Source organism: Doryrhamphus excisus, linkage group LG2 (assembly GCF_037039965.1).
Source record: "Doryrhamphus excisus strain RoL-2023G ecotype Guam linkage group LG2, RoL_Dexc_Guam_v1.1, whole genome shotgun sequence".
Lineage (NCBI taxonomy): Eukaryota > Metazoa > Chordata > Actinopteri > Syngnathiformes > Syngnathidae > Doryrhamphus > Doryrhamphus excisus.
In genome coordinates this window covers 9,545,815-9,559,637 of record NC_136358.1, presented here as the reverse complement: position 1 = coordinate 9,559,637, position 13,823 = coordinate 9,545,815, and the positions used below count along the sequence as shown (strand labels likewise).

Genomic DNA, 13,823 nt, shown 5'->3' with positions numbered 1-13,823 from the left:
ACACTGAGGAATATGATAGTCTTTAGGCTATATAATTCTCACATGATCCTATAGTATCACGTGTACTAGATAATGCCACAGGACTAGGTGGGTTCACCTTGTGGGTGTAAATATGCAATGTGAGCTTTCTTTTAAGGATAAACTTGCACGATATTAGCGTTTCGTCGTTGTTAATTGTGTGAAAATCCGTGCTTATAGTTTTTAAATTACTATACTCAACTTTATACCAACAGTCCCGTGAAAGTCGCAGTTGTCGCTGCGTTTGACGTCACCAGCCGCGACAATCTTATGACACGACTCAATGCTCATTTTGGAACTTCTAAGAACGTCTAAGGCGAATTGGCTGCGTTAACACAATTTTAATCAGAACGTATTAACACGCACCAGCTAATAATTTCATGAAACATATTTAAGTTAACAAATACGAAGAAGACGTTACCGGAAATTGTAGTTAGCTAACTTCTCAAGCGTCGCTGGGTGTGTAAATGACATTATTCAAAAGAAAAATACATATTTTGATAGATTCTTGGAGCGCATTTTATTGTGGTAATTGCTATTACTATAATGTATGATGATTAATAATTCAGTAATAAATAAGTTACAACTAATGTGATTTTATTTAATTGCAAACACATACGTCATCAACCAGCGACAACGTCATGATACGATCGTTCCCCCGTTTTAGAAAAACTAACGCACAAATTAATTAATTTAATTCAATTTCATGTTGTTGTGTGGTGTCCTCGTTTGGAATGGAAACATCCAGATATGATTAGCGGTTAAAGTGCTTTGTTCGAAAATGTATTACTTAGCCGCCCGGTTATACGTCATCACCTGGCGTCAATATTATGGTCTCATTTTCGGGCTCCGAACGCACCAAAGTCTGGATTTTATGATGACATTTACTACTGGACTAAGGTTGGGTAAACAAACAGTTCCACTGTGACACTGAAAACTGGACAGACCCGAAAGTTACCCAGAAAACTAACTTAAAGGTGAACACGTGTTTCCTTGTCGTTCGTCTCTTAATCTTAAAATATGCCTAAATTATTCGAACTAAAATACCCAGAAGAGTGTAAAACCATGCCCGAATGCTTCTGGTCGGCCGTGGACGTGTGGATTAAAAAGCCTCACGTAGTCAACAAGCGGCTCTGCGGGGTAAAAGAGACGCAAAGTCGACATGCGGCAGGCGAAGCACTGAGTTTGGTGCTAGGCGAAGATGGTGATGACGATGAGCTCCCCAAGGATGTGCTGAGTTTCATCACCACCTCAGCAATCACACGAAAACACACACTTTCCTACCATGTAAGGACATTTATTCCTAAAGTTAACATCTACGGGACACACCAGCACAAAGAGGTTGTCATTAAAGGTAGGTGTTTCAGTTAAAAATGACATTCTTTATGAATCTTCTTAATGAATATGGCGTTTTTTGTAGATTTTGACCGCCAGCAAGTCACATTTGTTCCATTTGAGGTGGACGAAAAAGGCAAAGCGTCTCTGAAAAAGTGCAACATTTATCAGATTCAGCTACACCTTAAGAACTTCAAGCAATGGTGAGTGTCCATGTTCACTCAACTGCAGAGAGTACCCAGCATCAATTCATTAATGGGAGGTGTTATTTGCATGAATGCGTTTTCACAATAACAATACCCAAAGAGCATGCATTGTCATTGACAGCATCTACAAATACATTAATCTCCTGTCCTGATAAACATTTGAAGACCAGTTGAAAAAAGGCAAGACTTTACAGTAAGACAGTCATTTCTAACTTCTCCAAAACATCCTGAGGCTCATAGAGCTAACATGAGCCAACATGAGGATCCCATTGGCTGTCCAGGACACAGGACCATCCTGGACCCAAATGAAGGTTGGTACCTTTGCCGAGGCAAGTCCCATAACCATCAGAGAAGAAAAAGCTCTTCAAAAGCTTGGAATTAGCAGGAGAGCACCAAACACGGGACATTGAAAGGTGGAAGAAAGTTTTCTTCTCCCTTGACGGTCCTGATGGCTTCCAACATTACTGGCATGACAAGGAAATCCCACCTGAGATGTTTTCCACCATCATTATCCTTCAATGGTACAATGGAACTTGAGGTAGTGCAGGGGCGTCAAGCGGCAGCCGGCTATGTGGAGATGTAGCAGGGGGCATCCCTCATGACTGAAGGCCCTGGTCTGTGTGGTGATGACGAAGGTCAACAGGTGAACATTTGGGATGGATTTACAAAAATGGAGTTCCAGACAGTGAAGCCATCTTCAGCACCTGGAGCAACATTCCCACTATTCTCCTGGGAACATCGAGAATGCCCAAAGCCATTTTTCAGCTCATCAACAAGAATGGCACAGTTACTCATCACTCACTCCTTTTCACTCGATTCATATTACAAGCTAAATAGTTTGTTTCCTTGCGTCTTCGTGTAGGCTGTTGGAGCTGCACGTGCTGACGGCGGACACCGGATGGCACTCTGACGGCGTGGCATACCCGAGGCTATCGTGGCTGTCCAGCCAGCTGCTGCCCAAGCTGCTGCGCTGGTCCACCGAGTGCAAGAGCGGCGATTTCACCAGCACGTTGTCTCTGCTGCCTGTGGAAAAATACAGCCTGATGTACCAGCACCTCAAGGACAAGTACAAGGCCATGGTCAAGGTAGCGCTCTTAATTTACTAGCTGAGTCCTGATTGTGTCTGTACAAGGTGAGGACGTCTGTGTGCAGAGATAACAGTTGAGTTTGGTGGGATTGTTTTTGCAACAAAGAGATTGTTGATCGCCCAACTCCTTGTTTTTTTAAAACAACTTTATTTATGTTACAACTTAGTAACCTTACATGCGAGTTTGATGTAAAGTTTGTCCTGTGTTTTCTGTACTGTATGTTTAGGTTTGGCCTGAGGTGACGGATCCAGAGAAGTTTGTTTACGAAGACGTGGCCATCGCCACATACCTCTTGGTGAGTGTTTGCTGTCAGTTTATTTCCTGCGTGCTAGATCAGTGGTTCTCAACTAGGGGTCGCCGATCCATTCTGGCTGGCTCACAGACAGCAAGTCAAGTCATTTGAGTAATATTTTAGCCATCTTCTTCCTTAGTATATGTTCATTGCACAGGTAAATGGGTATTTAATTTAGATTTATGCATTATTTGTATGCATGCATTTATGTTTTTCCTCATTTGATAAAATACGTTATTACAGTTTTGACCTGAAGATGAAGTGTACAAATACTACAAATTCAGTAAAAAAAAATGGCAAAGGTGTAAAAAAAAGAAAAATTAAAGGACTTAAATTAGTGTACAAAATAATACAAATAAATAAAAATGGCAAGGTGTAAAAAAATTAAATCAATTAATGACTTAAATAAGAGTAAAATATAATATAATAAATATACCAAAGCTGTAAAACAAATAAGTGTACAAAATAATATAAATAAAAGCAAAAGTGTAACTTAATAAATGACTTGAATAATTGTACAAAATAATATTAATACAATTAACAATAGTGTAAAAAATAAATGGCCTGAAGATTAAGTGTACAAATACTACACATTCAGTTACAAAATGGCAAAAGTGTAAAAAAAATTAAAGGACATAAATATGTGTACAGAATAATACAAATAAATAAAAATGACAAAAGTGTAAAAAATAAATCAATAATTGACTTAAATAAGAGTACAATATAATATAATAAATATACCAAAACTGTAAAACAAATAACTAAGTGTACAAAATAATACAAATAAAAGCAAGAGTGTAAAAAAAATAAATGACTTAGTTGTACAAAATAATAGAAATAAATAAAAATGACAAAAGTGTAAAAACTAGTCAATTACTTCAATGTGGCTCCTTCGTGAGCGTTTGAGCATGTGCGTCCCGGGTGGCCAACATTTGAGGAGACACCCTGACTGCTTGCAGGTACTTTGGTCTGAGGAGCAAACAGAACGCGATCTGAAGATGAAACAATCCTTCGTAGACCTGGGCTGTGGGAATGGTCTACTCGTGCACATTTTGGTCAAGGAAGGGGTGAGTGCTGAATATGTGCCATACAGGAGCTATAGCGTCGAGCTAGCGTTGGGAGGGTGATGGAAGAGCGTCCTTATGGGATTGTTGGGTTTCTTCTGCCTCATTATGACTTTTGGTGGAACTCCCCTGGAGTGACCCACTATTTTGGAGAGTGTCCATGATTGTATTGTTACAATTTTCTTTTTCTTGTAAAATGACTACATTTACTGCCATGTTCGAGTTTTTTTTATGACTGGTAAACTTCAAACTTTTTAGTTTTACTTTAGTTTTTTTACTTTAAGTTAAGTTTTTAGGAAAAAAGACTGTCAGAGAAAAAGATTGTCAGAATACAGTCAGAAGTTTACTACTTTTCTCATGAATTTACGAGAATAAAAAACATTACAAAACTAAAGTTGTAAATTTACGAGAATAAACTCTTAATATAAGAATATATTTTTAGTTTTATTTTAAGTTTTTTCTCGTATATGTGCAACTTTATTCTCGTAATATGACATGTTTTTTGTCATAAATGTATGACTTTATTCTCGTAATATTAAGAGTTTTTTCTCGTAAATGTTCCATTATTCCCGTAACATTACAAGTTTTTTCTCGTAAATATGACACTTTATTCTTGTAATATTTGGATTTTTTAAATCATAAATTTACGACTTTATTCTTGTACTGGAATGTGTTTTTTCATAAATTGACTTTATTCTTGTAAAATGAGTTTTTTCTCATAAATTTACAACTTTATTCTCATATTATGTATTTTTTCTCATAATCTGACTGTCACATTTTTTTCTCAATGTGGCCGTCGTGATTCTTGTTGTATCGTGAGCTTTTTTGTCATATTTAAACACATTTAAATATATGTATATATTTATTACAATCTTTCTTGTAGACTGTTTTCCATTGTAATATCTACCAGCTAAGAACAGTTGTGATGTTTTTCACGTAAACGTGCAACTTCATTTTGGTTATAGTACAACTTTTTTTTTCCTTTTACAACTAAATGATCATGGTAATGGTAATGGTAATGGTTTTATTTCATTTGAACATGCATCAGATTACAATTGAGTGCATCCCATAATCAGTTCACAGTTCCACATGTCCAAAAGGAGTAGGAAGAATTCAAAGCTTATTAAATCCTACCCCTCCATCTGATACTTTGTTCTAGTTTCTTTCCACTTTTTGTTATTAGACGTTAAATTGTAGCCCGTTATGACTTTTCCCATGATGGCATACTGTGTTGCAGCACCCTGGCAAGGGCATTGACGTTCGTAAGAGGAGGATCTGGGACATGTATGACTCCGACACGCTGCTGGAGGTGAGCAGGAAGGAATATATCACATGAAATAACAATAATGTCACTATATCATATGAATAACTCGCGTAAAAGCATCACAACATTTTCATCGCCGCAAGGGGGCTTGACTTGTTTGACTTCTTTTAGTTATGACTTCTCATACAATGACACATTTTTGCATGTCCGGTCCTGACTTCCCTGAAAATAGTGACTTTTATTCTCATAATGTAACAAATATATTCTTATAACATGACAGCTTTATTGTTATTGTTGCTTTATTATTAGCGTGTTAGCTTTTTTGGCTTTTTTCAAAGATAAAGGCATACATATAGTAGAGGTTAGGTTAGGTTCAGGTTAGGTGTTAGCATGCTGAGCATGTTACAATTTTTGCTACCTTTTTAATATAGCCCTATATACTGTAGATAGTGTTTTCATGTTCAATTTTAACATGCTAACAGCATATTAGCACTGCGTGTATGCTAATCATAGCATTTAAGACATTTCCATATCTGTAGACTTACATAAAGTGCTGTTGTGTTAGGTGCTAGCATGTAAACAGCTAGCATGTTAGCATTGTTACCATGCTAAAATTTGTATATATGATTTTTTTTAGCAATTTTCAAAAATATAAATTTACATAGACAGTGGTTTTGTCTTTGGATGCTAACTGATTGCATGCTAACAGTTGGTTGACATGTAAGCAATGCTAGTATGCTAACATTCACATTTTTTCAGTTATTGTCTTACATTGACACTTCTCACTATCATGCTAAGTTTTAACATGCTAACAGTTAGCATGCTAACTACAACATTTCAGTCTGGCGTCAGCTCATCGGGATTGGGGTGCAGGTTTCGACATTGCTAGCACTCACACTCGATTTCTCCCAAAACTGCACATTTGTACTTTATATTTAATATTATGCTGAATAGTTAATATTATATATTTTTTCCAAATTAAATAAATTAAATAAATTAAATAAATTCTCCAATTAAATAAGTACAAAAATGTTTTTTCTTCCAAAAATAATATCTTTTCAGGAACAAGCCATCACTCCCAGTGAGAGCTTCTTATTCCCAGATACTGATTGGCTAATTGGGAACCACTCTGACGAGCTGACACCGTGGATCCCTGTCATAGCGGCCAGGTATTGCCTATGACCTGGTTGTTTCTAAAGCCACCACCAGGCGGCAGTGTTGCAATGCATATGCGGCATACAGCACAGTAAATGTCTTCCTTTGGACAGGTCGTCTTATTCCTGTCGCTACTTTGTTCTCCCGTGTTGCTTCTTTGACTTCTTTGGAAAATACCAGCGGCGTCACAGCCAAAAGTCGCAGTATAAGGAATACATCGACTTCATCGCAGACGTTAGCCGAGTCAGCGGCTTTGACACCCAGGTGGACTGCCTCAGGATACCCTCCACCAAGCGGGTAAGGATGCCATCTTAGCGAGGAGGCGGGGCTTACTCTTATTGGTTGTAGCGGAATGAGATCATGTTGCATTCGCTAAGATATGCACAAAATGGATGTCCAAAATGCAGCCCGGGGGCTGTTTACAGCCCGCCGCTGTGTTGTATTTTGGCCAATAGCGTATTCAACAACAAATCAACCGAAATCCTAATTTTGTGAGAATAACTTTGTAATTTTTATGAGTAAAAATAATATAATGAATTTGAAATATGAAAGAAAAATAAATTTTTTCAAAAGTCATAACATCAGAAACACACAACAGTAAATAAAGCTGTCATTTTTGGAAAATGAAGTTGCAGAAAAAAACTTAGTGACGAGAATGAAATCATTATCATTACCAGAAGAAATTAAAAAGTGACAAACTTTAGTCGTAGTCGTAGAATAAAGTCAAAATATTAAGAGACACATGTAGCATAATGAGGAAAAAAATAATGCCATTTTAGTAGAATGAACTGAAATATGAATATTTAAAAAAAGAATACCTTGAGAAATAACAAATAAGTATATTATGGGAATAAAGTCGTAATATGAAAAGGAAATTGGTGGCAATTATTTAAGATGAAAATTGGAAAATAAAGGGAAACAATAGTACTGAATAGTAAGTAGTACTGAATGTATTCATACAGTATGTTTTTTCCTGTACCAGGTGTGTCTGGTCGGCCGCTCACGTAGCTATCAGACATCTGACGAGGCTCAGGCGGAAGACCGACGAGCTCGTTACATCCAGAGCCGAATGTCAGAGGTGGAGGCTGATCCCGTGAGCAACAGCTGGGGGTCCGGGTTCCATCCTCGAGAGAAGGTGGAAGTCGTGCGGAACTGCGCGACCCTTTCGCACGACTTTGTAGACGATGTGGTCCTTCGCGTTGCCGACGCTCTTCTGGCGCTGACGGTGGCTGATGGGCAGAGTTTTTCTAGCGAGTGGAACACAGGAGGTACGAACGCCATACTCGGGCTGTCTTGCCTCTGCTCACCACAGCCCTCTAGAGGGCAGTGTTGCTCACAGTGAACGGCATTCATCCCCTCCAAAAGATCCTACCAAAACATCCAATACATTATTCCCATAAAAATGTCAATCTAATTAATCCATTTGAGGCTGCCAACAATATGAACACTAAAGACATTTTATGGAGAATATAGTTTTACATGCAGAAAATTCAGCAAATACATATTATTATTATTATTATATTACTGCAGTTGTAGAAAATTCACATCCATATTTATTGACAACTTTATTGTAATGATGAACTAACTTGCATCACATTTTATGATGTTTTTTTCCTCAATATTAGCTATTCTTCCAACTAGCCGAGCATAAAGTATAAAAATAAGGTTATATTTACTGAACCGCCATCGAAAGTGCTTATTGTTGTTATGTTCAAGCAGTGCATGAAAAGTGTCAGGAGCGTTGTGATTGGTCCAAAGCAAAGGTCAGCTTGTGGTTGAAGTGAAAGGTCAAAGCAGAAATAGATGTCTCCATCCAGGGTGCGTGACAAAAGACCGGTGACAGCCGACTTTTTTATTTTCTAGCTATGCTCACAGCCTTGGGCCATTTATGGCATTATTACTATTGCTGCTATTTGGGCCTGTCCATCCATTCAAATATTTAATTGTGATGCTCCGATTTTGGCAGAAAAACGTGATGGGCATTTGCTGATCGTTAAAGCCCTACATGTGTGCCGTGTGACGTAGGTTTGCCGACACCCATATTGAGCCCACAAGGGATGCACTTATACTTATACTCTCGTATTGGCGCCAGAGCCCTCAATGGTTCAGTTTGACAGCTTGATCCATGCCAGCGCTTCACTTTTTCTACATTTTGTCATGTTACAGCCTCATTCCAAACTGTATTAAATTAATCTCTTACCTCAAAATTCTACACAAAATACTCCATTATGACAATGTGAAAAAAGGTTTTTTTGACATGTTTTGAATTTATTAAAAATAGAAAACAAAAAAATGACATTTACATAAGTATTCACAGCCTTTGCTTAATACTTTGTTGATCCACCTTTGGCAGCAATTACAGCCTCAAGTCTTTTTGAATATGATCCCACAAGTTTAGCACACCTATCTTTAGGCAGTTTTGCCCCTTCTTCTTTGCAATAAGTCTCAAGCTCCATCAGGTTGGATGGGAGACGTCTGTGCACAGTCATTTTCAGATCTCTCCGGAGATGTTCGATCGGATTCAAGTCTGGACTCTGGCTTGGCCACTCCAGGACATTCACGGAGTGGTTCTGAAGCCAATCTTTTGAGATCTTGGCTGTGTGCTAATGTCTACTGTCTATATGGTCAAGGTACATGACCAGTCTACTGAGGTCAAGAGCGCTCTGGAGCAGGTTTTCATCCAGGATATCTCTATATATTGCTGCATTCATTTTTCCTTCTATCCTGACTAGTCTGCCAGTTCCTGCTGCTGAAAAACATCCCCACAGCATGATGCTGGGATGGTATTGGCCTGGTGATGAGCAGTGCCTGGTTTCCTCCTAACATGGTGCCTGGCATTCACACCAAAGAGTTCAATCTTTGTCTCATCAGACCAGAGAATTTTGTTTCTCATCGTCTGAGAGTCATTCAGGTGCTTTTTGGCAAATTCCAGACGGGCTGCCATGTTCCTTTTACTAAGGAGTGGCTTTCGTCTGGCCACTCTACCATACAGGCCTGATTGGTGGATTGCTGCAGAGATGGTTGTCCTTCTGGAAGGCTCTCCTCTCTCCACAGAGGAACGCTGGAGCTCTGACAGAGTGACCACCGGGGCCTTGGTCACCTCCCTGACTAAGGCCCTTCTTCCCCAATCGCTCAGTTTAGAAGGCCGGCCAGCTCTAGGAAGAGTCCTGGTGGTTCCAAACGTCTTCCATTTACGAATAATGGAGGCCACTCTGCTCATTGGGACCTTCAAAGCAGCAGAAATTTTTCTGTATCCTTCCCCAGATTTGTGCCTCAAGACAATCCTGTCTCGCAGGTCTACAGACAGTTCTTTTGACTTCATGCTTGGTGTTTGTGCTCTGACATGCACAGTCAACTGTGGGACCTTATATAGACAGTTATTATATTTCCAAATCATGTCCAATCAACCGAATTTACTGCAGGTGGACTCCAATTAAGCTGTAGAAAGATCTCAAGGATGATCAGTGGAAAAAAGATGCACCTGAGCTCAATTTTGAGCTTCATGGCAAAGGCTGTGAATACTTATGTAAATGTGATTTTTTTGTTTTCCATTTTTAATAAATTCAAAACATGTCAAAAAAAAGCTTTTTTCACATTGTCATAATGGAGTATTTTGTGTAGAATTTTGAGGTAAGAGATTAATTTAATTCAGTTTGGAATGAGGCTGTAACATGACAAAATGTAGAAAAAGTGAAGCGCTGTGAATACTTTCCGGATGCACTGTATATACAGTCAGAAAGCATATTTTTTGCCTAGCTGTCACTGGCGGCAGCTAGTTAAGCTAGCTGGCTAGCCAGCTTATCCACCTAGCTTCTGGTCTTCAGACTTTGACCACGGGTGACTCAGAATTAACCGCAGATAGAAATGAGTTTTTATATTATATTATATTTTATAAGCATATTTTTGCATTAAGTTGTATTTTGTTACGTTTCTTTATTATTAGCATATTAGCTCTTCAACTCGCAATGGGAAGACCTGGGTTGGAGTTTGTCCACGGTGTACCCCGCCTGGGATAGGCTCCAGCATACGCCCTAAAGTATGACAGGAAGAACATCAAATTAAAAGCACAAAATGAATACAGATACGTAGCTACAGACTTGTTTTTCAAAGAGCTTGTGTAACACAAATTAGCACTCAATAAGGTCATCAAATCTTACCTTCATGCATTCCCACATAGTCTCAACATTTGGGAGCAAACCTGAAGGGAAAGAAAAAGGAGGAAAATACAATATAGTAGTGAATTGGTCTCAGAAATGAATAAAGTATCTACACTACAGTATCTGTTCAGTGGGAGTGCGGGAGATGTGTTTAAGGATGGTCATAGAAAGTGGGACAAATCTCACATTAAGCATTCAAAAACTGGGTGATTTCCAAGTGTATATTATTTTTTGAAGCCAACTTCCATCAGTACAAGTCTGGACCTGGCTTTTCAGAGAGGTTGTGTACCGAACAAATGTGTACATGAGGACTCAATAAGGTCATCAAATCTTACCTCTAAAATAGAAAATAATCGAGTATAGTAGTAGTACTGGCGTAGTCCTGTTCAGCATGGGACAAAGTTATAAGGTGCATTCAAGTACAGTCAAGAAAAGTGGGACAAAATGCTGCTTGCAAAATATTGGGCAGTTGCATCATCACCTCCTTGTGCCTCTCGCGCAAAAAAAAGTAAAAGACATATAAATTCATCTTTGGGAGCAAATTAGTTAATATTTTGACTTGAGTCTTGTAGAATTTCTGCTGTTTTTAACTTTCCTTATTATAGAATGTGCCACAGTGTCCAACCTCAAAGCGTTCCAGTCAAAAGTAAACAAACAACATGGCTGCCAACCATGAAAAGTGTGATGCACATTTTTAGTTTTGTTGTAAAATGAGATTTTATATTTATTTATTTTATTCAAATGTTAAATCTCGCCTTCAGGCAGCTTGTCGCTGGGCGAGGTGGCCTCGTTGTTGCGTCAGGGTACGCTCCAGCAGCTGAAGAAGGAATGTGGCGGCCTTCAGACGCTCCTGAAGAACAACCATCAAGTTTTTCAAGGTAACAACACAGCACTTTTATTGTGAAAGGAAGCTCCATTTCCTGCTGTTATCATCAGTGGAAGGAGGAAGGGTCCACATACGAGATTGGCGGGACGGGAGACCACCCAGGGCGGGCGCCAAGAGGAGGCCTGTGGCCCCCGGTGCCCTGAAAACACGCCCCTGCTGGTTTCACAGCCATCACCCTCAAGGCTGCCCCCTACTGGCACAACACTGCACCTTTGCTCACGGCTGCGACGACCTCCGACCTTCTACCAGACCTCACAAGAAAAGCAAAAGTGATGTTTATTAGTCATATACACATTTTTGCCATACCATTACATTTTTTAAAACAAAAAACTAATCTAATTCCAACTTTTCCATGACGTTATTTTTTTTTACCTTCGGAAAGCGCAGCGCAGAGGTTTTGTTTTTACCAACGTTTATCTGTTTGATTGTGATCAACTTGAGCAAAGTTCTGAATGGGATATGGAAGAACTGATTCCATTTTGGGGGTGATCCGGATCACCCTCTGGATCTTGGAATTTTTTAAGGGACTCCTTTAACATTGTGAGATAGGACCATTTTTGGCATTTATGTCCACAAAAAGATGGTGAGAACAAGATGTTAACATGCTAATGTTAGCATACTAGCATTGCGAGCATGCTAAATATTACATAGTGGCATTTCAAACCGACATCATGCTATGTTTCAGCATGCTAACATTAGCATAGTAGCATTTTTAGCCATTTTCGAAGGTAGACACTATTATGTTAGTTATAAATATACAAACAGTTTTAGCATTTTTTTGAGGGAGTCACAAAGTACAAGCACACAAGTACAAACAATTAAGCTATGTATTAGCATGCCAATGTTAGCATTGTTAGGATTCTTTAAGTGATTGAAACCCTTCCATGGTATGTTTTTTACATTAAGTTTTGTGCAAAAGGCGAAAACATTTGATAACGTCACCTTTTTATCAATTTGAAACCATAAAAATGGCCACCAGGTGGCAGCGGTGCATTTCATAGGAGCTCGACAGGGCTCTTTTGCATGTACAAGCGCCTCTGATCACACGCATTCTTGACATGAAACAGGAAGTGGTCTCCGTGTGGTTGATCTTGCTGCCACGTGGTGTCTTTGATAACGGTAAAAGTATCATTAAATGTTCATTTATTCCTTTAATCCCTCATTTATATGCATTTCACATTGTTTTATGCATGGACAGCTATAATTGTAAAACTATAAAAATTTGTTTTGTGTTGACCCTTTTGAGAGTGAAGTGCTGATGACATCATAGACAGGCGACAGGTTGCCACTTTGTTAGCATGCTAACAAAGAAGGATGTGTTCTAATTTTAAAAAATACATTAAGAATAGGGGCGGCGCTGTGCCGCCTAGTGGTTAGTGCGCAGACCTCACAGCTAGGAGACTAGGGTTCAATTCCACCCTCGGGCATCGCTGTGTGGAGTTTGCATGTTCTCCCCCTGCGTGGGTTTTCTCCGGGTACTCCGGTTTCCTCCCATGTTGTTTATGAACAACATGACGAGATGCACTAGTCGAGGATGAAATCAAAGCAAATTTGCGACGTAAATGGTCAACGTTAACCAAAACAAGCATGCAAACCAGAACGGACTCTAACAAAGGTTTGACTGAATGTCAAAATTCTGACTTTTTTCTCGAGACACGAACTCAGAATATTAAAAGTATAGTTGCTAATAATGACCATGAAGTTGTTAGGAACAAAATAAATAATATTGGAATAATTTATTTAAAGCTATATCACAAGAATACACTCTTTCATGAAAAACGCACACAAGAACAATTTGCGCTAGATGGCGTGTTTATACAATATCAATTCCACTATGTAGTCAATGTAAAAGACAACTATAAGACTGTGAAAAGTGGCATCTGGTGATTAGGAAATCAGTACGTTGTAGAAAATGTTGTCATGTAAGCTTGCCTAGTTTTCCCCGTAGACCAGTGGGCTAGAATTAGGACGTATTACACATCCGCTGCACTTCAGGCCTAATTAATGATTCAAACATAGTTCATTTCACGACGTCTTGAGTCTTATGTAAAGTGTTAAATTTTAGATAGACAGCAATGAAAAAGTGATTACATCTGCCGTGCTCGCAAAAGTCAAGTAAAAGTGTGTAGCAGGTCCCTCTGCAGGCATCCATCCAAAGGATGCTCTTTGTTGTCTTTCATGTGCAGGAGGGGAGGTCTTTCAGCCAATGAGAAGCGAAAGGTCCTTTAGTGATTTATTTATGGATTACCAGTAGGCGGTGTCCTGTCTCTTTCATTGATTGGACATCAGTCCATCGGAAATGATAGCAATGGAATTCACTGGTTCTAGACATGTATGAACTAGATAAGAAATGATAGC

General features: G+C 39.0%; 1 protein-coding gene across 1 annotated transcript; it reads left to right on the top strand.

Annotated features, from left to right (window-relative positions):
* Positions 1–715: 715 nt before the first annotated feature.
* Positions 716–12,770, top strand: trmt44 (tRNA methyltransferase 44 homolog). The gene is made up of 11 exons (XM_058068835.2): positions 716–1,372; positions 1,439–1,556; positions 2,422–2,644; positions 2,874–2,942; positions 3,899–4,006; positions 5,241–5,312; positions 6,330–6,436; positions 6,536–6,719; positions 7,405–7,690; positions 11,341–11,457; positions 11,516–12,770. Exons 1-11 carry the CDS (start codon positions 1,039–1,041, stop codon positions 11,746–11,748), a joined length of 1,851 nt encoding a protein of 616 aa, XP_057924818.2. The 5' UTR covers positions 716–1,038; the 3' UTR covers positions 11,749–12,770.
* The last annotated feature ends 1,053 nt before the right edge of the window (positions 12,771–13,823 follow it).

Bases quoted from the DNA above. Each gene is read 5' to 3' on its own strand.
- trmt44 (XM_058068835.2), top strand. From the start codon at position 1,039: ATGCCTAAATTATTCGAACTAAAATACCCAGAAGAGTGTAAAACCATG. The intron at 6,437-6,535 runs GTATTGCCTATG...TCCTTTGGACAG, and splicing joins ATCCCTGTCATAGCGGCCAG to GTCGTCTTATTCCTGTCGCT. The intron at 6,720-7,404 runs GTAAGGATGCCA...TTCCTGTACCAG, and splicing joins GGATACCCTCCACCAAGCGG to GTGTGTCTGGTCGGCCGCTC.